This window comes from Myotis yumanensis, unplaced genomic scaffold, assembly GCF_028538775.1.
Source record: "Myotis yumanensis isolate MYYU_CA2020_CCGP unplaced genomic scaffold, mMyoYum1.0.hap1 SCAF_12, whole genome shotgun sequence".
Classification (NCBI taxonomy): Eukaryota; Metazoa; Chordata; class Mammalia; order Chiroptera; family Vespertilionidae; genus Myotis; species Myotis yumanensis.
Window position 1 is genome coordinate 500,500 of NW_027223763.1, and position 27,136 is coordinate 527,635.

The 27,136-nt window shown below is 67.3% G+C and overlaps 5 protein-coding genes across 5 annotated transcripts; 1 reads left to right on the plus strand and 4 right to left on the minus strand.

Moving 5' to 3' along the window:
• Window positions 1-376: 376 nt before the first annotated feature.
• Window positions 377-3,595, minus strand: LCN6 (lipocalin 6). The gene is made up of 6 exons (XM_070431007.1): window positions 3,509-3,595; window positions 3,242-3,381; window positions 1,922-1,992; window positions 945-1,055; window positions 742-843; window positions 377-564 (listed from the first exon to the last, which is right to left on the minus strand). The coding sequence occupies exons 1-6, from the start codon at window positions 3,593-3,595 to the stop codon at window positions 377-379; spliced, it is 699 nt and encodes a 232-aa protein (XP_070287108.1).
• A 2,354-nt stretch (window positions 3,596-5,949) lies between these two features.
• LOC139020346 (epididymal-specific lipocalin-5-like) lies at window positions 5,950-8,502 on the minus strand. Its single transcript, XM_070429967.1, has 9 exons — window positions 8,407-8,502; window positions 8,121-8,245; window positions 7,698-7,777; window positions 7,367-7,438; window positions 7,046-7,150; window positions 6,811-6,912; window positions 6,706-6,731; window positions 6,433-6,458; window positions 5,950-6,023 (listed from the first exon to the last, which is right to left on the minus strand). Exons 1-8 carry the CDS (start codon window positions 8,500-8,502, stop codon window positions 6,438-6,440), a joined length of 627 nt encoding a protein of 208 aa, XP_070286068.1. The 3' UTR covers window positions 5,950-6,023; window positions 6,433-6,437.
• Window positions 8,503-10,671: 2,169 nt separating this feature from the next.
• Window positions 10,672-14,448, minus strand: LOC139020931 (epididymal-specific lipocalin-8-like). The gene is made up of 7 exons (XM_070431009.1): window positions 14,359-14,448; window positions 13,648-13,778; window positions 13,173-13,243; window positions 12,486-12,590; window positions 11,211-11,300; window positions 10,982-11,121; window positions 10,672-10,683 (listed from the first exon to the last, which is right to left on the minus strand). The coding sequence occupies exons 1-7, from the start codon at window positions 14,446-14,448 to the stop codon at window positions 10,672-10,674; spliced, it is 639 nt and encodes a 212-aa protein (XP_070287110.1).
• A 2,072-nt stretch (window positions 14,449-16,520) lies between these two features.
• LCN15 (lipocalin 15) lies at window positions 16,521-20,625 on the minus strand. Its single transcript, XM_070430233.1, has 7 exons — window positions 20,506-20,625; window positions 19,989-20,128; window positions 19,842-19,912; window positions 19,545-19,655; window positions 18,727-18,828; window positions 18,143-18,221; window positions 16,521-16,615 (listed from the first exon to the last, which is right to left on the minus strand). Exons 1-6 carry the CDS (start codon window positions 20,605-20,607, stop codon window positions 18,187-18,189), a joined length of 561 nt encoding a protein of 186 aa, XP_070286334.1. The 5' UTR covers window positions 20,608-20,625; the 3' UTR covers window positions 16,521-16,615; window positions 18,143-18,186.
• A 3,789-nt stretch (window positions 20,626-24,414) lies between these two features.
• Window positions 24,415-26,078, plus strand: TMEM141 (transmembrane protein 141). The gene is made up of 5 exons (XM_070430235.1): window positions 24,415-24,521; window positions 24,785-24,851; window positions 24,976-25,059; window positions 25,305-25,412; window positions 25,822-26,078. Exons 1-5 carry the CDS (start codon window positions 24,468-24,470, stop codon window positions 25,833-25,835), a joined length of 327 nt encoding a protein of 108 aa, XP_070286336.1. The 5' UTR covers window positions 24,415-24,467; the 3' UTR covers window positions 25,836-26,078.
• The last annotated feature ends 1,058 nt before the right edge of the window (window positions 26,079-27,136 follow it).

The following is a 27,136-nucleotide window of genomic DNA, read 5'->3' on the forward strand; positions in this document are numbered from 1 at the left end:
CCCAGCCCAGCCCCCTTGGACCCTGGGGACTCTGATGAGAGACGCAGGTGTGGGCGGGGCTGTGGGCGGGGCCTCTTGTCCCACGGCGGCCTCACTGCCCGTGGGTCAGCCCTGGGGGAGCCACCCCACCCCACCCCACCCGTCCCGTCCCAACCAAAGCCTGACCAGAGCCCGGGAGGCAGCTGGGCGGCGGTCCACGTGTGGCACACGCGAGGCCGGGGGCGGCTTGTGAAGTCACTTTATTTGAATCCTCAGCCAGAGGCCCTGGAGCAGCAGGCCCAACGCCCAGCCCCTGGGCAGCCGAGCGGGGGGAGGGCAGGCCTGGCCGCTCCCACCAGGCCAGGGTGGGCGCCGTCCCCTTCGGGGGCCACAGCATTCACTGGAAACCAAGGCAAACATCGGGGACCAGGCTGACCTCGCGGGCATCTGCCCCCCAGTCCCCAGCCCCCGGCCACTGACCCCTGCTGCCCACTGGGACGTGGGCCCCAGGCCCCGGCCGCCCTGCCGCACGCCGGGCGATGCTCGGGGGGCAGCTTACCTGGAAGGCCTTGTGCGCACAGGTGACTGGAGGGGGAACAAGGTGGGCGGTGAGGGGCCGGGCCAGACGGCAGCCCCCAGCCCCGGGCTCCCAGGCCCGGCCCACGGTCTCCCCTGAGACTCCACAGGGAGCAGGTGACCCCCCCCCGGTTCTGCCTGACCCCCCGAGGGCCCCCGAGACCGAGAGGCGCCGACGACACTCACGGTCGGGGTGCAGCCGGGCCTGCTGCTGCGAGAGGAAGCCCAGGCCCCGGCTCCACCTGGTGAAGAGGTCCATGGCCTCCTGGCTGGCCAGGTGTGTGCGACCTGCGGGGAGGGCGCCCCGAGAGCTGGCCTGGGCTGGGGGGGCTGAGGGCCAGCAGGAAACTGCCTCCCCGGCCCCGACCCCCGGCCCCGAGCCCACGCACTGTACAGCTCCACCGTGGTGAAGGCCTCGTCCTGCTGCTCCAGCTGCGTGAACACGATGGCGTAGTCCCTGAAGTTGGTGCCCAGCACGCGGTACTCCAGCACGCCCAGCGCTGCCACGGGCCCGGGCGGGCGTCAGGGCCCAGCCGTGCCCATCCCCCCCTCCCCCCCAGCCGTGCCCATCCCCCCTCCCCCCAGCCGTGCCCATCCCCCCTCCCCCCAGCCGTCCCCCTCCCCCCTCCCCCAGCCGTCCCCCTCCCCCCTCCCCCAGCTGTCCCCATCCCCCCTCCCCCCAGCCGACCCCATCCCCCCTCCCCCCAGCTGTGCCCATCCCCCCTCCCCCCAGCCGTCCCCCTCCCCCCTCCCCCAGCTGTGCCCATCGCCCCTCCCCCCAGCCGTCCCCATCGCCCCTCCCCCAGCCGTGCCCATCCCCCCTCCCCCCAGCCGTCCCCCTCCCCCCTCCCCCAGCTGTCCCCATCCCCCCTCCCCCCAGCCGTCCCCCTCCCCCCTCCCCCAGCTGTCCCCATCCCCCCTCCCCCCAGCCGACCCCATCCCCCCTCCCCCCAGCTGTGCCCATCCCCCCTCCCCCCAGCCGTCCCCCTCCCCCCTCCCCCCCAGCCGTCCCCAGCCGTCCCTATCCCCCCTCCCCCCCAGCCGTGCCCAGAGCTGCCAGGGACGGATGCTCCCCCAATCCTGTCCCCATGGGGCACGTGCCACTCCCTGCACCCCATGGAGGGGCTGGGGTCCCGGCTGAGCGTGACGGGTGCAGGCCAGTCCTCTGTCCTTGGAGGCACCAAGCCTCCTACAAAATGGGGTCCCCTGGCTTCCAGGTGGAGAGCTCGCTGGGGCCTCGGGGGAGGGACGGTCACCGCCTCCTCACCACCTGGCCTGGCCGGCTCGGGATGTGCAGAGGGCCGAGGCCCCAAGAAACAGACCCGCCCACCCTGCCCCGGACAAGACCGCATGGCGTCCTCCTCACAGGGATTCTCGAACACCCAGGCAGGGCCCTGTCTCAGCAGCTCCACAGCACTCAGCTCACACCTCTCCTGCCTGGGGAGGAGAAGGCCACGTCCACTCAGGGCCACGTCCACTCAGGGCCACGTCCACTTGGGCCCACGTCCACTCAGGGCCATGTCCACTCAGGCCCACATCCACTCAGGCCCACATCCACTCAGGGCCACGTCCACTCAGGGCCACGTCCACTTGGGCCCACGTCCACTCAGGGCCATGTCCACTCAGGCCCACGTCCACTCAGGCCCACATCCACTCAGGGCCGTGTCCACTCAGGGCCACGTCCACTCAGGGCCATGTCCACTCAGAGCCCACCGTTTACACAGGGTCCAGACCCAGGACCACAGAAGACAGTTCTGCCCCCAGACCCTCTGCTGACCGGCCAGTGTGGCCAGGGGACCCGCCTTCCTCCCAGTGGCCCCAGTAACCCTGCTCCGAACCGGACCGTCCGGGCTGGGCCCAGAGCCCTGGGAGAGCGGGCACCTCCCTGCCCCTCCCGGGCCCTCATGGCCGGGTCCCCAGGGAGAAGCGGACGCGAGGCTGACGGCATCGGGGCGCCGGGCAGACGCGGGCAAAGCCACTCCCTCAAAGCGGCCATGTCCCTGCATCACGCGCCCGAGTGACAAGAACAGGCAGGAGGTCCTGGGAGGAGGAGTGGCCAGCGAGAGGAGCCAGTGTGACAGCACGAGAGAAGCGCAGGGCTCCCCGGCCGCGGGCTCCGGGGCTGAGCGTCGACCCAGGAACCAGGTCACAATCCGATTCCCGCTCAGGGCACGGCCGGGCTGTGGGCTCCATCCCCAGAGTGGGGCTGCAGGAGGCAGTCGGTCCGTGGTTCTCTCTCATCGTGGATGTTTCTCTCTCTCTGTCTCCATCCCCCTTCCTCTCTGACGTCAATAAAAACATGTACTTTTTAAACACGGCGCTCTGTGGGCTGACATGGCACGGTGCGCATCACGCGTGGTTAACCGGCTCGCGTGTCCCGTGTGCCTGGGGGTCCCGGGGAGCCACCAGAACCTAAGGCAGGGCCGCCCGCAGCGAGGGGCGGCTGGGCTGGGCCCCACGAAGGACCCACACCGGGCAGCCCTGGGGGCGCGTCCTGCCCCGAGGCCCACCAGGCCCGGAGTCCAGGGCGCAGACGCCAGAGGCCACGCCCAGGCGGAGCTCAGAGCAGAGCTGGCCAGGAGGGAGGGAGGCACGGGCTGGGCTCGGGTGCGGGCGCCCGGGGAACTGGACTCAGCCCGGAACCTTCCCCACAGCCCGGCCAGGGGGGCAGGGCCCCGCTCCTCACCTGTGGCGGGAGGCCAACACCTTCAGCTTGTTGTCGGGCATGAGCGTCACCAGGACGCCCTCCATGTTCTTCGTGGCCTTCTCCACCGCGAAGCCCTTTTCCCCCGAGGCCACGGCCACCACGTACCAGGCCCCCAGGAGCTGGACGGAGGAGGACAGGGGTGAGGGCCGCCCTCCTGTCCACCCGGGAGCCCGGGCGCCCCTGGCGCAGGCCAGCCCCCCGCCCCCCCTCTGGCACCCGTTCCTGGGGGATCCCCCAGTCTGTTACCTGCCCCAGGTCCAGCCGCCCCAGCCACGCGGCCGGGGCCCTGGGCACTGCGGCCAGAGCCAGCAGGGCCACCAGCACAGCCCTCATGCTCCCCAGTGCGCACGCCGGCCCGGACGCCCGTTATATGGCTGAGCCGCTGTGGGCGACCAGTAACCACACGCCATCCGGCCTCCCTGCTGGCACCGCGGCCAAATTACCAAAGGCGGGGGCTCGTGGTGCCCTGGGCTCTGTGCCCGCCCCGACGGGACAGCCGGGAGCGTGCCCTGCCAGTCCCGCCTCTCAACACTTCCTTCCGCTCGGAAGGTTCCAGAACAAGCACCTTAATCCCAGGCCGCACCCCCTCCCCTCCCCCCTCCCCCCCCCTCCCCGGAGGTGCAACACCCTCCCTTTCTCCTTCTCCTTCTGGAAAGAACAGACAACTCTTTTTTATTTTTATTTTTTTTTATTGATTTCAGAGAGGAAGGGAGGGGGAGAGAGAGAGAGAAACATCAACGATGAGAGAGAACCATGGATCGGCTGCCTCCTACACACCCCCACTGGGGATGGAGCCCGCAACCCGGGCCTGTGCCCTGAGCAGGAATCAAACCCTGACCTCCTGGTTCATAGGTCAACGCTCAACCCCTGAGCCGCGCCGGCCGGCGGGCGAGAGAGACGCGGCTCTTAAGCCCAGGCAGCTGCAGGCCAAGGTCAAGACCAAGGACGACGGGGCAAGAACCACTGGTCCTTCAGAGGCTGTGGTTCTGGATGCGTCTGGTTTCGATCATTAAAAATACGCAACGTCCCCCAAAATTTAACAAAGTTCCCACTGCCGCCTGGGCCGCCCACCCTGCCCCTCGGGCCGCGGCCTCCGGCCCCCACGCACAGCACTGGGGACGGCCTGGTCTCCCAGCCCCGCACCCCACCACCACCACCACCCCCCAACCCCCCACCCCCAGTCTGGGGCACGGGCAGCCTCCACGCTGCCACCTCCCACACGGCGACCCCCACCTCTGCTCTCCGTGACCTTGGCCGGGCCCCTCGGGGTCCCCTGGGAGCAGAGCCCAGAGGCCCCAGCAGCATCCGTCTGAGCCCCCAGCACCGGGAGGAGGTGGAGGGCCCCTCTCTGGTGGTGGGTGGTGCAACCTGGACTCGGTGCTCCCAGCCCGGTGCTGGCTGCCGCTCCGGGTTCTGTTGCCACAGAACAGGCAAGAGTTGGAGGCCGAGGAAAGACGAGCCCTTTGTCCTGGCAGGGCTTTCGGGGGGAGGGGCCCCCACCGCAGCCGCGTGGGAGATGAACCGACGGTGGAGGTGAACAAAAGTCAGCCCGCCCTCGCACAAGCTCGGGCTCAGCTTCCCACGGCCTCCGGCCCAGACCGTCCGGCCTTGAACTTGGGCCAGGGTGCCCCTGACTGCCCGCTGGCCAGACGCCTGAGGGAAGAGAGTGAAGCAGGAAGACACACCTCACCCCGGCTGCCTCTGAGTCCCACGCCCGGAGGGGTTCCAGGTTCCGATTCCGGTCAGGGCCTGGGTTTCAGATCCCTCCCCAGTAGGGGGCGGGCAGGAGGCAGCCGATCCATGTGTCTCTCTCCCAGTCCCTTCCTCTCTCTAAAAATCAACAAGCTGGGCCGGCCTGGCTCAGGGGTTGAGCTTCGACCGAGGAACCAGGAGGCCGCAGTTCGATTCCCGGCCAGGGCACCGTCCCCCCGAGAGGCTCCTGGGGGTCCCCCCGCTTCGGCCCATTCGCAGCACAGTGTGCAGGTGGGGACACCCTCCTCAGGTCCTTGGGGACCGGGTTCAAGGTTCCTTAAGGCGCGTCCTAGGCAGACCCTCCTCTGCCCCGCCCAGGGCCCCTCTGAATGGGCTGATGCCCCGGCCCCACCCCAGACCAAGCACTTCCCTCCTCCTGCCTCAACCACGCGAGCCGTGGTCACCCAGCCGAGCACCCTCCTGCCCAGCGGCCCCAGCCCGGGGGTGGAACAAAAGGAGGAAATAGTGGGGGTCGTGGGGACAGAGGGCATGGGGGGCCCCAGGCCTGTGCCCGCCCGGCTGACCAATGCCAGGTGCTGGGGCAATCGGGAGCCACGGCAGAACGTGGCCCCTGAACCAGGAGCTCCCTCCGGGGGCCCAGCCTGGGACGGCTTGGGCTCGGGGAGCAGGACGGGACTGCGCAGGGAGGGACCGCGGCAACCTGACCGGGTCCGAGCGCCAGGGCTGGGCAGGGCCCTGAGCAGGAGGTGGGGGGGGCGGGGGGGAGCAGGACCATCATCCTGTCTGAGCCACGTGCCCCACTCGGCCCTTCAGGCTGCGGTCCAGCCGGGCAGCGTCCCACACGGTTCACGCTGGGCAGACGGTGTCCTCTTGGGGGCGGTCACGAAGGCACACCCCACCCCACCCGTCGCCCCGAGGCCCAGGACAGACTCAGGGCAGCGGGTGTGATCAGGGGTTTATTGGGGGCCAGTGCTGCTGGCCAGGGGCAGGGGCAGGGGCGGGTGGGGCTCCCAGCGGCCGGCCTGGGGACAGGCTCCTAGATCAGCTCCTGCGACACAGAAGGGCGAGGCTCAGGGCTGCCGGCTCCCAGGCCCCGGGCAGCGGTCAGGACCGCGTGTGGGGCTGGGGTCCAGCTGCCGGGTGGTCAGGCAGAGCCCACCGTTCCTCTGCCTGCAGAGCCGCTGGCAGCCCCGCCTCTGGGCCGAGATGAGGCCGAGGGGCCCACAGGTGGCGGGGGGCGTGTGTGGGACATGGGGGCCGAGACGGTGCCCACAGGGCCCCCCCTGGCTGCCTGCTGCACGGAAGGGGGACCCGGCCCCGCCCCCAGCCAGCCTGCCCTGCACCCGGCCTCCGTCCCCGCCTGGCATTGCGTTGTCACCACCCTGGAGGCCCAGGGCTGGCGGAGCCGGTCCTGTCGGGCGGGGCCTCAGCGGGCAGAGCGGCCGGCGAATGCTCACCTCCTTCAGGAGCTTGGCACACCTCCCTGTGGACGGACGTGTGAGGGACTGGACGTGCCCGGACCCCACCCACTGGCCAGAGGGCACCGTTGAAGGCCTTGCCCCTCAGGCAGCCCTCGGGGCTAGGCCTGCTCCCCAACCTTGGCTCTGCCACAGAGAGAACCCGCCACCCTCAGCCCCCAGCCCCCTCCCCTCCTTCCACGTGCGGAGGGAAGGAGAGACGGAGGGGGAGGGGGGGACCCAGCCCGGGTGGGAGCAGGAGCAGGAGCTCACCGGCCGCAGCAGGTTGGCGCAGGTCACTGTGGACAAGAGGGAGAGTGAGGCGGAGGGGCTAGGGCGGCGCCGGCCCCGGAGGCCTGGCCGGGCCCCAGCACTCACTGTCCCAGGTGTTGAGGTGCACGTCCTTCGGGGAGAGCCCGTAGTCCTTGGCCACCAGGTGGAACTTGTCCAGGACGTTCTTGTCCTGCTCCAGGGCCCGGCCTGTGAAGGACGGGGTTCGACATGGGCCGGAGCCCCCTGCCGTCCCCGCCCCATCCAGCTCCCGGCACCCTCGGCCCCGTCAGCGCTGGGTCCCCACGACGCGGCAGACGCCCCGTCCGTCCAGCGGGCTTACTATAGAGCTTCAGGACCCTGATGCTGGCCGCTCCGCGGTGCAGCTGGACGTCCAGGATGGCGTAGGTCTCGTAGTCCGTGCTCACCACCGAAATCTCCTTGTCTCCTGGGGACGGGCCAGGCCCAGGGCTCCCAGGCTTGGCAGGGACCCTCCGCCCTCACCGCCTCCCGCAGGCCATGACCCAGAGCTGGCCCAACTCTCTCTCGTGCGTGAACACACACCTGCACACGTGTACACATATACGTGCACACACACGTGTGGATGCACAAACATACATGTGTCTGAGTGTGTGTACACACACACACCTGTGCACGCACACACCCCGGAGCATCGGAGTGGGTCCTCTGGGTTTCCTGACCGGACCTCCCTCAGGGTAGTGGCCAGGGGTCCCTGCTGACCAGACATGTCCCAGGCCTTTCGGAGCGGAGGTGCACAGCCCTCAGGGAGACCCCGGAGCTGAGGCCACGGGCCCGGCACGGAGCTGCACAGAGGGCTCCGGCCAGGGGACCAGGGGCGCCCGCGGAGGCAGGTCCCCCCCCTCTGTGGCCTGCAGGGCTGAGCGGGAGCCCTGAGGGCAGGACGAGGGTCCCCGGAGGCCCCCTGCTGGCCCCGTCTAGACTTCGGGGGGAACGAGGCCGCGGCAGCTCCTTACCAAACTCTTTGGGAAGCTTGAACTTGCCCGGGATGTCCCCCTTCATGGCCAGCCGCTTGTCCTTCACACAGCCGGTCTCACTGGGGAGCACAGAGCCTGCAGCAGCGGCCCCCACCGGGCCCCACTCTGGGCAGGAGCAGCCCTGAGACCACCGGGAGCCCCCTGCCCGGCCCCCTCCGCCTCCCCCGGTCCTGCCCCCCCGACCCTCACGGCTCCAGGCCACGTGCGTGGGAGCCAGCAGACAGCACGGGCCCATGGAGGCCCATGGTCGAGGGTGCGGGGAAGGGACTGGAGGCTGAGCCCCTAAGTTCAGAGGTCACCCAGGAACGATCTGAGGAGAGAGTGAGGGTCCCCCTCACCCCAGGAACTGCTGCTGTCCCTGCAGGCCCCCCGCTGAGCCCCCTCGCTCCGCACCTCACTCACTCTTCATACGAGGTGGTCAGGGCCAGGTGGCCGCGCTCCGGCTCCACCAGCACCGCCACCACCTTCCTGGCCTTCGGTTCGCGGATCTTGGAGGCAAAGGCGATCTCGTACCAGAAGCCTGAGAACTGGGGGGCGGGAGCGGCTGCGGGCACAGGCGCCAGGATCGGGGCACCCCGCCTCCCCCGGCGGACAGCAGTCTGGACCGTCCAGGGGGCTCCAGTCCCGGAGGACTGCCTGGCACGTCCGGGCAGCAGGCCTCCCGCGGCGGGCGCCCCCAGCTCCCTACCTTGTCAAAGTTAAAGTCCTTCACCACCGAGTCCCGCCTGCCAGCCGCCAGCGTGACGCTCAGCCCCAGCAGGGCCAGGAGCACGGGGCCCTTCATGGCCAGGCGGCAGGCGGCTGCACCCACTCCTAAACCCCGAGCCACAGCCCCGGGCGCCCGGCCTGGTTTATATCCTCCTCCGTGGGCACCTGGGACACGGCGGCGGGCTTCATTAAGCAGGTGGGCAGCACACGGTGGACCCGCCAGCAGCCGCCCACCCGCAGGCCCGAGGGGGAGCCGCCCACTGGGCAAGGAGCGTCTGCTGTCCCCCCCACAGGGTAAGAGCCAGCGGGGCCCGAGCCCCTCCCTCCCCCACGATGGGGCCTCGGACGGTGCGTCCCGAGGCCGGAGGGCAGTGCTGGGCTCTGGGGTGAGACGACAGGACAGGACGGGCATGGTCTGCGGCGGCATCGTCACTCTGGGGAGAGGGTCTCATCGGGTATGTGTGCTGGCTGTCGCTGCCCCAGGACCTGCAGCCGCCCTGAGCGGGGAGCCCTCGGCTTCCTCCGTGTGTCTCGTCTGCTTGGCTGGCACAGCCCGTCTCCCCTCGGACCCAGACCTGCCCAGGAACTGGCCGCATGTGCCCGAGGCCTGCCACCTGGGTGGGCATGGGCCTCCGGTCAGTGGGGCATGACCGAGGACACGGTGCCCATGCGGTGCAGACTGCACAGCCCGCCGGCGCTGCGGGCCGCGAGGCGTGGGCCGATGTCCTGACCCCTCGGCCCTGCTGGCCGGCCCACGGGAGCCTTTGAAGACCCCACAACCAACGCCAAACGGCAAATTGGCAGCCTCCTGCCCACCCAGCCGGGAGCCAGTGTCACCCACCTCCGGGCCTTCTGGCTCTTTAACCACAGAACTGCCCCCCAGGCCGGGAGGGGGAGAGCGGTACAGAGAGGGGGACGCCGGCCCGAGGTCGCCCAGGAGGTGGGCGGCTGTGTGGTCCCAGCGGGGTCATTGCCCTCGACGCCCCCCCACCCAGCAGCCGGGAGATGGGGACGGAGGGGGTCCAGCCCATGGCATGGCAGACAGTGTCTAACTCGTGAGGGGACAGACAGACAGACGGGGATGAGAGGGGAAGAGCTGAATAAAAATGCAGAAGTGGCCTGACTGGCGTGGCTCAGTGATTGAGCATCCACCTGTGAACCAGGAGGTCACAGTTCGATTCCCGGTCAGGGCACCGGCCCAGGTTTGGGGATCGATCCCCAGTGTGGGGCGTGCAGGAGGCAGCCGGTCTGTGATTCTCTATCATCATTGATGTTTCTCTTTCCCTCTCCCTTCCTCTCTGACATCAATAAAAGTACAGATTTTAAAATGCAGCCCTGACCGGTTTAGCTCAGTGGATAGAGCATCGGCCTGCGGACTGAAGGGTCCTGGGTTCAATTCCGGTCAAGGGCATGTACCTTGGTTGCGGGCACATCCCCAGTAGGGAGTGTGCAGGAGGCAGCTGATCGATGTTTCTAACTCTCTATCTCTCTCCCTTCCTCTCTGTAAAGATATCAATAAAATATATTTTTTAAAAAAACAAGATTAAAAAAATAAATAAAAAATAAAATGCACAAGGGACGCGGGTCTCTGCTCTGGGGGCTGAGAGCTTGGATGTCACGGGTGCAGCAGCCAGTCTGACCTGCCGGCCTCCGTGCACACGCTTTCCTCCGGGCGGAGGCCAGGGCCAGGCCAGGACTCTCGGACCCGGGGTGTGGATGGAGGGGGCCAGCTCCCCCAGGGCCCCCACCCGACACCCGCTGTGGGTTTGCCCTGCCGCCCCTCCCTGCCCCCCTGCCTCAGGGGGGGTGCAGGAGGCAGCCGATCCCCACATCTGTCCTTGGCCTCTGCCCAGCATCACCCAGCCCCTGGGCCTCCGGGAGGGATGGCCTCAGGGGAGGCTTCAGCTCAGGGAGCAGGACGAGACTTCGCAGGGAGGGGGACCGAGGCAGCCTGACCCGGGTCCGAGCGCCAGGGCTGGGCAGGGCCCTGAGCAGGAGGCGGGGGCGGGGGGGGGGGGGGGCAGGACCACCATCCAGCCGGGCGGCCTCCCACACTGTTCACACTGGGCAGACGGTGTCCTCTTTGGGGTCACCGAGGCACACCCCCACCACCCGTCGCCCCGCGGCCCAGGACAGACTCAGGGCAGCGGGTTGTGGTCAGGGGTTTATTGGGGGCCAGTGCTGCTGGCCAGGGGCAGGGGCAGGGGCGGGTGGGGCTCCCAGCGGCCGGCCTGGGGACGGGCTCCTAGATCAGCTCCTGCGACACAGAAGGGCGAGGCTCAGGGCTGCCGGCTCCCAGGCCCTGGGCAGCGGGCAGGATCCGCGTGTGGGGCTGGGGTCCAGCTGCCGGGTGGTCAGGCAGAGCCCACCGTTCCTCTGCCTGCAGAGCCGCTGGCAGCCCCCCCCCTCTGGGCCGTGTTGAGGCCGAGGGGCCCACAGGTGGCGGGGGGCGTGTGTGGGACATGGGGGCCGAGACGGTGCCCACAGGGCCCCCCTGGCTGCCTGCTGCACGGAAGGGGGGACCCGGCCCCGCCCCCAGCCAGCCTGCCCTGCACCCGGCCTCCGTCCCCGCCTGGCATTGCGTTGTCACCACCCTGGAGGCCCAGGGCTGGCGGAGCCGGTCCTGTCGGGCGGGGCCTCAGCGAGCAGAGTGGCCGGCGAATGCTCACCTCCTTCAGGAGCTTGGCACACCTCCCTGTGGACGGACGTGTGAGGGACTGGACGTGCCCGGACCCCCACCCACAGCGTCCCCGGCCCATCGCCCGCCCCACGGCCTGGGCTCACCGTGCCGGGCCACCAGGTAGAGCCCAGTGTCTGCCGTCAGCTCCCGGAACCGCCAGAAGCCGGGCTCATCCTGGTCCTCCAGGCTGCGAGCTGTGGGGGCAGCAGGCTGAGCGGGTGAGGGGGGCTGAGGGGGGCTGAGGGCAGTAAGGGGGGCTGAGAGGGGCTGAGGGGGGCTGAGGGGGGGCTGAGTGGGGCTGAGGGGGGCGAGAGGGGGCTGAGGGGGGCTGAGGGGGGCTGAGGGGGGCTGAGGGCAGTAAGGGGGGCTGAGTGGGGCTGAGGGGGGCTGAGGGCAGTAAGGGGGGCTGAGGGCGGCTGAGGGGGGCTGAGGGCAGTAAGGGGGGCTGAGGGCGGCTGAGGGGGGCGAGAGGGGCTGAGGGGGGCTGAGGGCAGTAAGGGGGGCTGAGTGGGGCTGAGGGGGGCTGAGGGGGGGCTGCGGGCAGCTAAGAGGGCTGAAGGGGGCTGAGGGGGGCTGAGGGGGGCTGAGGGGGGCGAGAGGGGCTGAGGGGGGCTGAGGGGGCTGAGGGGGGCTGTGGGGGGCTGAGGGGGGCTGAGGGGGGCTGAGGGGGGGCTGAGTGGGGCTGAGGGGGGCGAGAGGGGCTGAGGGGGGCTGAGGGGGGCTGAGGGGGGCTGAGGGCAGTAAGGGGGGCTGAGTGGGGCTGAGGGGGGCTGAGGGCAGTAAGGGGGGCTGAGGGCGGCTGAGGGGGGCTGAGGGCAGTAAGGGGGGCTGAGGGCGGCTGAGGGGGGCGAGAGGGGCTGAGGGGGGCTGAGGGGGGGCTGCGGGCAGCTAAGAGGGCTGAGGGGGGCTGAGGGGGGCTGAGGGGGGCTGAGGGGGGCGAGAGGGGCTGAGGGGGGCTGAGGGGGCTGAGGGGGGCTGTGGGGGGCTGAGGGGGGCTGAGGGGGGCTGAGGGGGGCTGAGGGGGGGCTGCGGGCAGCTAAGAGGGCTGAGGGGGGCTGAGGGGGGCTGAGGGGGGCTGAGGGGGGCTGAGGGGGGGCTGCGGGCAGCTAAGAGGGCTGAGGGGGGCTGAGGGGGGCTGAGGGGGGCTGAGGGGGGCTGAGGGGGGGCTGCGGGCAGCTAAGAGGGCTGAGGGGGGCTGTGGGGGGCTGAGGGGGGCTGAGGGGGGCTGAGGGGGGGCTGCGGGCAGCTAAGAGGGCTGAGGGGGGCTGAGGGGGGCTGTGGGGGGCTGAGGGGGGCTGAGGGGGGCTGAGGGGGGCTGAGGGGGGGTTGGGGTGGGGCAGCAGGACCCAGCAGGACCGCAGGGCCCGCCAGGCGCTCACTGAAGTACTTGAGCACGTGGAAGGCCCTGCCCTGCCAGTGGAGGGACAGCCGGAGGATGGCATAGCGCTCGTAGTCCGTGTCGATTACATGGATCTCCCTGTGGCCTGGGGAGCGAGCGGAAGGGGAGGCTGTGCCAACCAGCACCCCTGGGGTCAGACTCCCTCCTCTCCGCACCCACCCGACCCGTCCAGATGCCAGGGTGGAGGATGGGGGGCTGCAGTGGCCCTGGAAGGATGGCAGGCTTATTGGTGAGAAAGTGGGACAGTCTGGAGCGTGGAGAGGAGCGCAGGGAACAGAGTGGGAACAGAGCGGGGAACAGAGTAGGAAACAGCACAGGGAGCAGCATGTGGAACAGAGTGGGAGCAGCACAGGGAACAGAGTGGGAACAGAGTGGGAACAGAGCGGGGAACAGAGTGGGGAGCAGCACAGGGAACAGCACAGGGAACAGCACAGGGAACAGAGTGGGGAACAGCACAGGGAGCAGCACAGGGAGCAGCACAGGGAACAGCACAGGGAGCAGCACAGGGAACAGAGTGGGGAACAGCACAGGGAGCAGCACAGGGAACAGAGTGGGGAACAGCACAGGGAACAGAGTGGGGAACAGCACAGGGAGCAGCACAGGGAACCACGTTGCTGGTGTGCAGGGCCACGGGGTTGGACCTGCAACAACAGGACAACGTTCTTACCAGGAAAAACAAATCTCCCCGAAACATCGACCTCTGAACCCACTATGTTTTCTGTCTCACAACTTCCTGAGCTGAAAGGCAGCAAAGTGCTCATTAGGAAAAGCCAGACTGGGTCTCCTGCTGGGCACACGGGGGGGGGGGGAGGGGACGTGTCTTCAGGAAGGACAGAGCAGAGCCCCCTGACCTCCCCCTCCCCCCTCCGTGGCTCCAGGACCACGGGAGCCACCTTCCCTGAAGCCACTTCCTTCCTACACATGGACGGCGTCGTCGGCTCTGATGCTAAGGGAGAGATGGGCTGCCAGGAGCACGGGGTCTGGTCTCAGTGGGGGAGGTGGGTCAAGGTCTCGGGTGGTGGACGCAGGGAGGACTGGCCCACCAGTGTCCACACTGTCCATACCCCAGAGCCACCGGAGTGCAGCTGGGCTGCCCCGGCACCTGGCGCACACCTGCTCCCCGCGAACTCGGGGGCCCTCACCTGTTGTACGCGGCCTTCACGGTCAGCTCGGCCCCACGCAGGGTCAGGAACAAGGCCTCCGGCCGCCTCGGGGTCTTCAGCGCCAGGTTTTGGTTGGAAGCCACGCCGACTTCCCGCCAGAACCCCACAATCTAGAGGGAGGGGCAGAGCCAAGACCATGGGGCAGCCGGACGGAGGTCCAGGGGTGGGGCCCCAGCCCCCCGGGGAGGGAGCTGCCAGTTCTGAAAGGTCAGCGGACAGCGCAAGGCTCAGGGCAAAGGAGCAGGCAGTCACCCTTGGGAGGGGCCCCTTCTGGCATCAGCCGGCCATGCCCACGGGGGCCCTCCCCAGGCCTGTGTGCAGTCCCCCGGGGAAGCGCCTCTGCTGCTGCCTGCCCTTGGGAGGGACGGGGAGGGCAGGGGGAGAGAGAGAGAGGCTGGAGAGGGCGCCAGCCAGGAGCGCGTGGCCCTGTGGGTCTGTTGGCCGCCAGCCGCTGTCCCCACAAAAGAGACACAGCTCTGTCCTCCTTCACTGAAACTCTCAGCTGATTGTTTTTGCAACAGAAAAGAAGTTGTGTCCCCAGCGTCAGGTGGGGCTGACCTGGGTAGGTGCTGGGCCCCCCGTCGGGGCAGCTGCTCCGGCCTCAGCTGGGGGTTAGAGGGAGGGGGACTGGAGCAGCTGGACACGGGCCCCTCCCCACCCCCTCTCCCCAAGACCAGGCCGGGAAGCCACCTTCTGCAGGTCCAGGTCCTGCACGGCCACCTCCACCTGCACCAGGACCAGGACCAGGCCCAGGATGGCGCCCAGCAGCCCGGCCCCCATCGCTGCCCAGCGCTCTCCACGCCGCTGCCCGGCACCCGGTTTATACCCCAGGGACGCGTGGGACGCAATCACCGGCCACAGGCTGCCAGAGGAGCTGGCCTCTCCTGCCGCAGGGCCGTCCCGCCGTGGGACGCCCACAGCCCCGCGGGGCCGGCCTGGACCGGAGCAACCGGGACAGCGTGGACGCGGCACAGGGCCCGCGGGGGGCCTGAGAGCGGGAGGTCCCGCCCCACAGGGGCCAGAGCACCGCCAGGCTCCCCGGCACCTCCCCACCGACACACGGACAGGACTCGTCGGCCGGTGCCCTGGGGCCCACTCCTGCCAGGGCCCTTCCTTTTTAAAAAAAAAAAAAAATATATTTTTTTTTATTGATCTCAGAGAGGAAGGGAGAGGGAGAGAGAGACAGAAACATCCAGGGTGAGAGAGAATCATGGACCGGCTGCCTCCTGCACGCCCCACACTGGGGATGGAGCCCACAACCCGGGCCTGTGCCCTGAGCGGGAATCGAACCCTGACCTCCTGGTTCACAGGTGGACGCTCTTTGGGCCAAACGCTCTGAGGGCTAGTTGGGTGCCTAGAGCCGAGCGGGGGCTCTGCCCTCCGGGTGCGGGAATGAGCGAGGGGTCCTCTGCCTGGGAGTCTTCTCTGAGGACCCTTCCTGCAGAGGGAGCACCTCCGAGGCCTGGGAGGGGGAGGGGCCGAGGGGGGCGGAGGAGGGTCTGGCCAGCCTGGTGGACCTCTGCAGGCACCGACACGCCACCAACGACTGCTCTTCTCCTTCCTGTGCCATGTCCTCCGTGCCCAGGCCTCCCTCCCCCACCCCCCACCCCCAATGTGCTTATCCCAGGCCCAGGGCCAGACGATAAGCATGTCAGGGTGAAGACACACTCAGGCTTCCTGGGTACCGGCCTGCCCCTCCAGCCACGTGGCCCAGCTACTCTGCCTCGGTTTCCCCGTCTGTAATGATGCCTCCTGGGTGTGGCACTGCCTCCGACAAAGGCTGTCAGTTGGGGCTCAAGCTAGGACGGGGCGGCCCACTGGCTGGCACACTGGGGACCCAGGGGTCCATCCCAGAGGGGTGAGGAGGCTGAGGACTGGCTGACCCCGGCCCCAGGCGGACCCTGGCCCCGGGTGGATAAGCCAGGGCCCCTGGGATGGGCTTGACCGGGCAGCAGAGGGGAGACAGGAAGTGTGGGGGCACCTGCTGCCTCTGGGTGACCAGGGCAGGATGAGGACAGGTGTCCTCAGGGCCGACTCCTTCCGGCGCCAGCCCTGCCAGGGCTGCGGGGCACCGCGAGCGGTGAGGCGGGACCTCCGCGCCTTCCTGCCCGCCCACGCCGGCCCTTTGAGGTGTGCGCCGGACATAACCTGGACTCCCGGACTCCTGGGAGACCACAGGCTCGGCGTCAGGGAGGGGAACGGCGTGGCGCGGCCCCGGGGGGGCTCTCCTGCCCCACATCTCCTCGAGGGTCAGCATGGAGCCGGGCCCTGGAGCCTGACCCCGGGGCCTGACCCCCAGCTGGGCCCCTGGCTGCTCAAGTCGCTGACCTCTGTGCCTCCGTTTCCAGGTCTGGGAAGCAAGGAACACAGTGGGCTCACTGCACGTGCCCAGCGGCCCCCGAGGGCCGGCTGGCAGCCAAGGGCGCGGAGTGCGCTGGCCACCACCGTGACCCGTTTCCGGGCCTCGCAGAGGCTCACACGGGTGCCCAAGGTCCGGGCCACTCCAGCGGCGGAGGGAAACCCCAAGGCCCCGAGCTGCTCTTCCTCCGGCTCCTGCCGCGGAGCCCCAGCAGCAGGGCCGGTCTCCCCAGGGGGCTCGGCTGCGTGAGTCCATGGGGTCAAGCCGGCGGGAGCGAGATGCTGCCCAGGGTCCAGGTGCCAGGCGTGGCCGGAGCCTCCCGCCCTCACTCAGCCAGAGGCCCTTCCCACCCTCCTCCCTGCCTCAGCTCCCCAGAAGCCCAAGGCCGAGGTGGGGCGCGCTGTGCTCTCCCTCGGGCCTCTCCAAGGAGTGAGGAGCCGGGAGCCTGTAGAATCAGTTTATTGAGCGGAAGGGGAAGGCACTGGGGATGGGGGTGAGCAGGAGGGGGTGGGCAAGGCCTGGAGTAAAGGGAGGGCCGGGGTCTGGAAGACTTGAGGTGCCGAGCGAGGCCTGCTGCTCCGGCTTGCCCTGCACGGACGGGAAAGGCGTGGTCATCCATCCACCCACCCACTCAGCAGACACTCAGACGCCCCAGCCGCCCCGCACACACGGCATCCCCTGCAGGGCCCTGAGAGCTGCTCTGCTACCCCAAGTTCTGCAGATGCAGAACACGCCCACCACTGCTCCCCCAGAGGCCCCAGGGCTGCCCCGGGGTCCTGGGGACCCAGCCACAGTGCCGGTGCCTCCTCCCCGGCTGGCGTGGAAGCAAGGCCCAGCGTGGCCCGTAAACACCGCGGAGCCCACAAACCGGCCCCTGACCCCAAAGCTGCTTTTTCTTTTTAAAGCAGCCCATGGGGGGGGTGGCGGCACAGGAAGACGGGGCTCACGCTCTCTACAGGTAGAACCTTCTGGAACAGCAGGATTTGGCTCGATTCCCTACGCCCTCTCCTCCTACCCGGTAATGTTTCTGAAACAACCACGTGTGTGACGGACAGAAGGCGGCACCAGGATGCCGGCAGCGTCAGTTAGACCCACGGAAAGTCAAAGCACCCCAATGTCCCCAGGACCCTGGGTTCGTAGCCAGGACAGCCAGGGGCCCAGGGAACGGGGTGCAGGATAAAGAGGAAGCTGCCCGGTGTGGACGCCGTGACTGCCAGGAGAGGGCAAGGCCGCCTCCCGACCAGCCGACTGGCCCCCCGCATCTGGCCTTCACTGCCTTATTGAGGTTCCGGAATTCTCCTCCAGGAACCTGGGGAAGGGGCCTGAGGGTTCCCTGGTGTCTACTTTGGGGGAAGGTGTCCCCAAGACCCCACCCACCTGCCTGTGTCCCAAGGGCTCCCGGGGACCCAGCCCTGTGAGGGCAGTGAATGGGGGTCCCCCAGGGGACCCTCAGGGAGAGGACGAGGACCCAGGCCTTCCCAAAGCAGGGGCCTGGTGCCCAGGGGGTGAGCTGGGGCAAATGGGGACACAGACTGCACCGGGTTGGATAGATCCCCCCAACATTCAAGTCCACCTGGAACTCTGAATGTGACCTTTTTTGGAAATAGGTTCTTTCGGAAGTAATTACTTAGGGGTCTCACAACGAGAGCCCCCTGGATTTAGGTTGGGCCCCACAGCCAAAGACGGGTGTCCTTGTAAGAAGAAGGACCTTTGGACACACACACACAGAGGGAGATGGCCATGGGTCAGCGGAGCTGAGATGGGAGGGACGAGGCCAGGGTTGCCGGCACCACCAGGAGCTGGGGAGGCAGGGGGTCGCCTCTGGAACCCCGGGAGGAGCCAGCCCTGCCTGCCCACACCCCCATTTAGGGCCTGTGGCCTCCAGAGCTGTGAGAGGGTAACGGTCTCTGATTTTTAAGCCACCCCGTTTGTGGTCATTTGTTATGTCAGACGAAGGAAATCCGTGGGGGCTTCCTGGAGGAGGGGAGCTGAGACTGAAGCACCAAAAACAGGTGGAACAATGCAAGTGGATTTGGTGGGAGGGGAATCTGGTGGGAGAGCAGGAGGCCTGGGGAGGAGAGGGGGCGGGCCCTGCAGGGCAGGAAGGGGGATTACCCTGTCCTCCGCCTGGGAAGGGTCCAGGTGAATCCCCAGAGCTGTCAGGGTGCCTCCTCGCCCCCCGAGGAGCACGCATCTGTAGGAAGGAAGACAGTCCGTGAGAGGCGGAGCTGGCGGACACGCCCCACCAAGCCCCCGACCCCTGGGTGCGGTGGGGACCGGCACAGCCAAACCCAGAGGGTGGAGCCGAGGACTCTCCCTTCTGGGCTCCCCAGACCGCTCCCTTGGGGTGTGTGGGGGAGGAAGGGGCTGCGGGCAGGAGGGGCTGGAGTCGCTGCCAGCCCAGCCGCTGGCTTAAGCTCAGGGAATCAGAGAGGGGGTTGAGGGCGGGGCTTGGCGGGGCGGGATCTGGCCTGGATGGGGCGGGGCTTGGGCGGGGCTTGGGGCGGGTTGGTGGGCGGGGCTTGTCGGGACAGGTCAGGGAGGGGCGGGACTTGGTGCTACAAGGCTTGGCCGGGGCGGGGCGGGGGCGGGGTTTGTTCGGAGCGGAGCGAGGCGGCGGGGGCGGGGGTGAGGGGGCGGGGCGGGGGCGGTTGGGGCTCGGCCCGGGCGAGGCGGGGTGCGGGGGCGAGGCCGGGCACCTGACTTCGGCAGCATGACCGTCATGTCGTCCGGGAGCTCCACGGTCGGGTAGAAGTCCCGGAAGGCCTTCAGGGCCTGGGGACTCGCTTCCTGGGTTCGGCCTGGGGCAGAGCAGGGGCCCCTGTGACCCCGCGGCTCACAGAGGCGAGCGGGGAGGACAGACAGGTGTGCCTGCCTGGCTGAGGGGCTGTGGGGGCTGGGATCGGCCCAGAGGGCGCCCTTTCCCGAGTCACACAGGGTCCACGAGGTGGGGCCCAGCTCCTTTCCCCGGCTCGCCTCGGCCCCCCCCCCCCCCCAGACCCTCTTCCTGCAAGGCCACCCTCCTGCCTTCACCCAGCCTCTCCAGTTGGGGGAGCTCCACTCTGCCGATACCCCGGAAATTAAAGCCAGATAGGCTCTCAGCCCCGGTTCAGGGTCTCAGGCAGCCAGGAAGGTGGGTCCCCACCCTCAGGAGGCCAGAGGGGGCCTGCGTGTCCGCCCTCAGAGGCCCCTCCAGGCAACCCCTGCCCATCAAAGCGCGGTGGGTCCCGCTGCCCCATCTCACACCCGGACCCACCCTCCCTGGCCCAGACCTGGGAGTAAGTGACCAGGAGGCAAAGGAGGATTTGGGGTCGATCCTGAAGGGGCGGGGCCAGGAGGAAAAGGATGGGCGGGGCGAGGGGTGGGGCGGGGCCTGTGTGGGCGGAGCGGGACCTAGGTGGGTGGGCGGGCATAAATGCGGGGGCGGGGCCTAGGGGTGGGCGGGGCGGGAGAGGCGGGGCATAAATTGGTGGGCGGGGCCTTGTGGGCGGGGCGGGGCGGGGCCGGCGGGCCTCACTGTAGAGCTGCACCATGGTGCTGCGCGCCCCCTCCAGCTCCTTGTAGATGTAGACCACGGCGAAGGAGCTGTAGTCCGTCTCCTCGATGCGCACGTCCAGGTAGCCCAAGTCTGGGGAGGAGGACAGCTGCAGGGGCCCCGGACCGACCCCCACCCACGCTGGCCTCTGCTCCCAGGGGCGAAGGGAGGGGGCAGGAGATGGTGATGGAGGGGGGTCCTGGGTATAAGGACAGTCCCATGATCACCCCATGGAGAACCGGCATCAGGGGCCTAGGAAGGCGGAGGGGCAGGACCTACCTGGGACTCTGAAGTGTCCCTCGGTGCCCACCTTGAGGAACTCGGCGTCCTTGCGGTTGCAGCGGTCACCCCTGAGGGTGCACAGCCCGCTCACTCTCCGGGCTTCCCAGGCTCCCCCACCCGCCAGCGGCCCCGCGCCAGGCTCACCAAGGGAACTCCATGTGGACGTTGAGGTTGCCCCCAGCCCCGGCGGTGACGGCCGTGGTGGACATCAGCAGGTGGTCCTTCTTGCCCAGGAAGACCTTGCAGTCGGAGGCTATGGCGACCACGTACCAGAGGCCTGAGAACTGGGAAGAGCTCGGTGACCAGCAGGCTCAGGGCCCAGAGCACAAGGCCGACAACCCAGAACCGGGACTTGTCCGAGGACACAGGGCGGGTCTCCGGAGTGTCCACCTCTTGGGTCTGAGACCGGGGTGGATGAGAGCCCTGTTCTGCACGTATTGGGGGCAGGTCACACCACCACTGTGAGCCGCCCTGCCCCACTGTGAAGTGGGTCAGCAATCACCCCCCACAGGTGGTTTCAGGATTACATAGAGAGCAAGTCTAAAGGGTCGTAGGCCGGAGGCCTAGCAGGGGGAGACGGCTCTGACTGTTCCCCCATCGCTGTGGTTTCAGCAGCTCAGCCCCCAACCCCTCCACAGCACAGCACGGAGGCCTCCGGTACCTTCTTGGCATCAAAATCTGGCTGCACCAGGACATCAGCCCAAGCCGTGGACGCCCAGAGCAGCACCAGAACCCGGCCCAGCAGGACGGACTGCATCCCCATGCCTGTCTTTGGCCCCTGACTGTGTCTGAGCGCCAGTGGGTCTGGCTTTATAGGTTTCAGCGGGCTCACCAGATCGGCAGGCTGGGCGGTATAAGGCGTTCGGGCTCCAGAAACCCCAGCCTCCTTTGTCCATTGTTGGGCACAATCACTCAAGTGTCCCCACAGGCTCCGGGGGTCATTTCCTGGATGGCTCCAGGAAGCTGGGCTCTCACCTGACTCCTCCAAGCTGGGGTTTTGCCCCCTGACCTGCTGGGCAGACCTGGGGGCCCGAGCAGAGACTCCGGTCCTCAGCACCTCCGTCCACCTCCGGTGTGGCTGGGGCAGGGGACCCAGAGCCCTTGGGGGTGCTGCGGGGAGCAGTCAGGCTCAGGTTTGCTCTAGCCAGCGGCCCCCACTCCGGGCCTGGGTCCCCCCCCAGTCCTCACTCCCTCTGCTCCCACACAGTAGTGAAGTCACCACTGGCCCGGCCTTGGGACCTTGTCCAGGGGCAGAGCCTGTGCCAGGGCAGCTGTGACAGAGGTGACATCAAAGGCCTGGGTGCCCCTCACTCCAGACCTCCTCTGCCCCCACCCCTACCCCCACGCAGCCACCAACTAGGCCTCCAGCAAGCACGCGGGAGGGTGGGGCTGAGCTGTCTGTCACTCAGGATGGATTATGGTCTCTGAGTCGCCTTATCACCGGTTGCATAAGTATTTGGGCGGGAGTGTCGCCAGGGAGGCACTGCCGGCTGGTGGGGGCTTGGGGTGCCAAGGCCTCTGCAGGTGACCTCTCGTGTCCATGCAGACCCAGCACCCAGGGACACCGTGCCAGGAGCAGCATGTGGCCTGGGGCACCCCGCCCAGATGCCCCGGGCCCCCGGGGAGGGCTGGAACTAGCAGTGCTCCAGAGTAGAAGGGGTCTGGGGTGGGAGAAAACCCTGGTCGCCAGCACGAGGGAGGGGTGGAGCCGAGGCTTCTGCTGGTGCCTCCACAGGGTTCAGGAGGCGCCAGCTCGTCCCAGAGTCACAGGATAGAAGGCAGGCAAAGTCTCCCAGGAAAATATTTACACAACATACGTCTGATAAAGGACTTGGACCCAGAATCTACAAAGGACTCTCAGGACTCGAGAATAAAAACAAACCACCCAATGTGAAAAAAACAAGACACAAAAAAACAGGGAAACATGGTTTAAAAAGACATTCCAACAAAGACCTTCGTCCAGCCAGCGTGGCTCAGGGGTTGAGCGTCAACCTATGAACCACGAGGTCACGGTTCAATTCCTGGTCAGGGCACATGAGCCCGGGTTATGGGCTCGATCCCCAGTAGGGGGCGTGCAGGAGGCAGCTGATCAATGATTCTCTCTCATCGTTGATGTTTCTCTCTCTCTCTCTCCCTCTCCCTTCCTCTCTGAAACCAATAAAAATTTTTTTTAAAAAAAGAAGACATTTGGGTGGAAAATAAACATGAAAAAGAGTTCGACATCCTTCGTCCTGGGGAGAGGCAAGTGGAGCCCCCTGGACACACCTGCTCACCTGTGGGAATGCAGCGTGTTTTTACACAAACACATCACTGCTGGGTGGGGAGGTGGGCGGTGCTCTGGGAACCGCCAGGCAGGTTCCTAAAGCTCAACACTCATTTGCCACCCGACAACCGCACCCCCAGGGGTCTACCCCAGAGAAATAAAACACGCAAAACCCAGCGTGGGTATCGGTGGGACTTTATCCACCAGCACCGAGGAGTGGAAACAACAGTGTCTCGGGAATGGGTGACGGAGCTGCAGCCCCTGGCGGTGGGCACTTTTCAGGCACAGAAGGAACAAGTCGTGAGTTAGCACAGCAACTTGGGTAAATCCCACTCCCGTTATGCGGTGAGAGACGCCAGGAAGCACAGACCTGGGCCCCTTTTCTAGGATGTTCTAGAAAAGGCAAACCCAGAGGGACAGAAAGCTGTGCCATGGTTGCCAGGGACACGGTGGGAAAGTCACTGATGACAAGTGGCCTGCAGAGACTTGGGGGGGGGATGGGCTGTGGTGGTCACATGACTGACTGCATGGGTCTAAACTTGGAGCTACACGCCAAAAAGGGCAAATTCCACTGTATTTAAATCAGGCCTTAATTTTTTTAAAAAATATATTTTATTGATTTTTTTACAGAGAGGAAGGAAGAGGGATAGAGAGTTAGAAACATCGATGAGAGAGAAACATCGATCAGCTGCCTCCTGCACACCTCCTACTGGGGATGTGCCCGCAACCAAGGTACATGCCCTTGACCGGAATCGAACCCGGGACCCCTCAGTCCGCAGGCCGACGCTCTATCCACTGAGCCAAACCGGCCAGGGCAGGCCTTAATTTTTAAAAGCATATATACAAGCTACATCTATAATAATAAAAACATAATATGCAAATCAACTGAACGGCAGAACGACCGTCCAGACGACCTTCGGACAAAGCCGGGGCTGCGAGGGCCGAGTCCCTTGCACAAATTTCGTGCATCAGGCCTCTAATGTGTATATAAAATCTTCCCAATGCCACCTCTTGGGTTAAGGGCAGGGCGGCCTGAAGGAGTATAAGTTCCCGCTAGAAGTCCAGAGCGCCAGGGGAAGGGTGGGGCGGGGATGGAGCAGGGCAGACCTCTGGCAAGAGCGCAAAGCTGGCCCTAGTCGGTTTGGCTCAGTGGATAGAGCGTTGGCCTGCAGACTGAAGGGCCCAGGGTTCAATTCCAGTCAAGGGCACATGCCTGGGTTGTGGGCTCGATCCCCAGTGGGGGACGTGCAGGAGGCAGCCGATCAATGATTCTCTCATCACTGATGTTTTTCTCTCTCCCCCGCTCCCTTCCTCTCTGAAGTAAATTTTTTAAAAAAAGAGCTCAAAGCTTCAGTCCTTCCTTGGGTTAGCAAGGACCTAGGGACAGAGGACTCCATTCTCCTGCTAATCTGGAGCCTGATATCCTTCAGTAATCTCCTGCTGGCAAGGTGCGCGGGGGTCCCTCCCACCACCGTCACACACCCACACGCCTGTGCAACGCAGTGTGCACACAAGCACACCCACACAGCCTGCAGGGTCGCCGCCCCTCCTGGAGCCGGGCGCCCAGGCCCCGCAGGGCTTGCCCAGGAAGAAACCCGCGGGGGAGCAAGGAGCTCGCTCCTCTGGCGCAGAGAAGGGAGGCGGCCTCTGGACCCCCCTGGCCCGTGTGGTGGGGACCCCAGCAGCATTTCCGCAGAGCTGCCCGGAGCACCCAGAGGTGAGACCCTGAGGAGGCCTGCACCCGCCCAACCCCGCCCAGGCTCACTCTGCCTGTTAGTGTCGGGAATTCACAGCCCGGACAGGAGCCCGTGTGCTGGGGGGCGGGCAGCAGAGGACTCAGGTGGAGGAGTCCAGCGCCAGGGACCAAGCTGGGCCCGTGATGGGCAGCGCGACCCCACCTCCCGCCGCGCAACCTCACAGAGCCTGGGCTGCGGGGTGCGTCAGGCCCCGCCCCCTTCTCCCGGCCCGCCCCCTCTTCTCCGCCCCGCCCCGCCCATCTGGTCCTTACCAGGTCCCGCCCCGGCCCCTCCGCCCGCACCTGCGCAGATAGGCCCTCAAGGCCCCGCCCCTTTCCACCTCGCCCCGCCCCTGTCAGCCCCTCCGCCCGCACCTGCGCAGATAGGCCCTCCAGGCCCCGCCCCTTTCCACCTCGCCCCGCCCCTGTCGGCCCCTCCGCCCGCACCTGCGCAGATAGGCCCTCAAGGCCCCGCCCCTTTTCACCACGCCCCGCCCCTGTCGGCCCCTCCGCCCGCACCTGCGCAGATAGGCCCTCCAGGCCCCGCCCCTTTCCACCTCGCCCCGCCCCGCCCCGGCCCTTCTGCCCGCGCCTGCGTGGACCGGCCAGCCAGACCCCACCAGCCATGGTGAACCTGGGCCTGTCCCGGGTGGACGACGCCGTAGCCGCCAAGCACCCGGTGAGAAGGCCGGCCTAGGACGCGGGCTCCCGACTCGGAGCTGACCTGAGCGGGGCCGGGGCTCGGCGGGTGCGCCCTCGCCGGGGCCAAGGGGCAGTCAGGACCCTCTGCTATGGGGATGGGGCATCCTGGTGGGCATCCTGCTGGGCATGGGCGGTGGGATGTGTCCCAGCGCAGGGCCTCACGGCGAGTGCCGAAAGGAGGGGCGGGGGACCGCGGAGGAAGAGGGGGGACCTGAGCGTGACCCCTCCCCTCCCCCGCAGGGGCTGGGCGAGTACGCCGCCTGCCAGTCGCGCGCCTTCGTGAAGGGCATCGTCACCTTCGTCACAGGTGGGCTGGGCCGGGGCTCAGCGTGCACAGCCCGCGCCCTCCTGTCCCCATCTGCCTCCCCAGCAGGTAGCGCCCGCAGGTGCTGGGCGCCTGGGCAGCCTGCCCACAGGCCTGTCTCTTGCAGGCACCGGGGCGGCCTTGGGCCTGCAGATGTCCGTGCAGAGGAGGCTGAAGTACCCCTTCCAGTGGACCGTCCTGGTGGCCGTGGGTGGGTACCCCCTGCCTGGGCCCCCAGGTTGCCGGGGCGACTCTGGCTCTTCAGAGGAGTGGGTCCCACTAAGAGCCCCGGGGGGCTGTGTTCCAGGCATCCCTGCCTCCGGGGATGGGGCCCCAGTTCCCGGGGGAGCCCTGCCCATGCCCACCACCACCATCTGCCCAGAGGATCCTGTGCCCACGCTCCCGTCTCTGAGAAATGCAGAGGCCCAGCCCCTGCCTGCCCGTTCTGCCCCCCAGTTGCAGGCTCCGTGGCCAGCTACTGGGTGACCCGCGTGGAGACCCAGAAGTGCAGCGACCTCTGGCTCTTCCTGGAGACGGGGAAGCTCCCCACGGACATGGGCACAGGTGAGAGGCCGGGGAGTGGGGGGCGGAAGCCTTGCCCCTGGTGTCCCGAGGTTTAGGCAGGCAAGCCTGGGGCTGGAGTGGAGGCTGGACGGGGTCTCTCTTGCCCCCAGCATGCACTTCCCGGAGGAGAAGGAGTGAGCGCAGCAGGTGGGACTTCCAGCCCCGTGAGCAGGAGGACGACCCGGGAGGGGCTGGGTGGGGGGAGCGCAGAGAGAGGCCTGTGGACACCCCATGAAAACGGCTGGATTGAGGGGCTGGGCATCAGACAGCCAGCGGATGGGCCTCGGTCCTGGCCTCCACTGCCTGCATCCTGGTTCGAGGCCTCGCCTCCGTCTTTGCCACAGTAAAATGGGTGCAGGGACCGTGAGCAACTTTCGGGTGTGGACCTGTCTCTGTTTGTCTCTTACAGATCCGCGCACCTAGGAGAGCTCCAGCCAGGCACACGTGACCCGGGCCCAGAGAGTTCTAGAACACAGCGCTCAGCATCTCGCACCCCAGGCTGGCCCTCCCCGCTCCGGAGGCCCTGCCCGCACCCTGGGGCGGGTGGTGAGAGGACTCTGCACTTGGGGCACAGACACTCCCCCTTCTGGGCATGCATCCCCCAGGGCCAGGGGGACAGGTGCTGCTGGGCTGTGGGACTAATAAAGGCCTTGCTCTTCCCGCCGAGTTCTACAGCGACTGGGGAGCGAGAGCAGGAAGAAGCTGGGAGACAAGTGTCACCTTCGTGCCCACGCGGCTGCTATTGGAGGCTCTGCCAGGCAGTTCCTCCCACCGGCCTGTAAGGCAGTGAGGCCTCTCCACTGGGGGGGGGGTCTGTTTCCATACAACCTGGCACGGAGGAGCAGGCCACCAGGTGTACAGCCAACAGCACCTGGTCCCGAGGGACGAGGGGCAGGACCAGGCTGTGCCCACCCGCCCGGCGTCCCAAACACATGTGTCAGATGAAGTCACCGCTCTCCGGGGGCGGAGGGAGGCTGAGCTAGCTTCCCGGAGCTCTGTCCCCACAGAAGGGAAGCTCACGAGTGGGCAAGACTAGCCACCTCCCCGCCCCAACAGGAAGAGGCAGAGATTCTATCAACTCCGGGCAAGTCCATGGTCCTTTGCGGTTGGCTCCCCAGTCTCGCTGAAGGCTCACAGCAAGGGCCACACCGCTCCCGCCAGGTCAGCCCCTGTGCCTCTCCGCCTGGCCGGTCATTCAAAAGAATATCTACTGAGCACCTACTATGCGCCAGAACTCTTGATGGACAGGTAGTGAAGGAAGCCCAAGGTAACCATGGCAGAAGCCACCTAGAGTCTCCTTCCTGTAAAAGTCCATGGCCGGGAGCTGACGGTCAGGGGCTGGGGCCCCTTTTAGTCCATTCCCTGCTGCAACGGCCTCTCTTCCAAATCCGCCTCATGGCCCCAGGCAGCTGTGCCAGCTCCGGCCATCGCGGCTTCATCCCAGTCAACAGGAAGGAAGACAGCAGTTCACGCACCGTTCTGCTCGCATTGCACTGGCAGAACTAAGTCCTGAGCATTGTGCAAAGGCACCCAGGAGGGCAGCCTTGCTCTGGGCAGCTGTGCGCCCCCACTACAATTCATTATCTGAGCAAGAAGGGAGAACCAATATTGGGGGACAGTAGCCAGGCTCTGCCTCAGACTCTGGGAGCCTTCTGTCTCCCCAAGGGTACCGCCTGGCTGAGAGGGAGGGCAGAGGGTAGGGGGGTTTTAGACCTGACTGGATG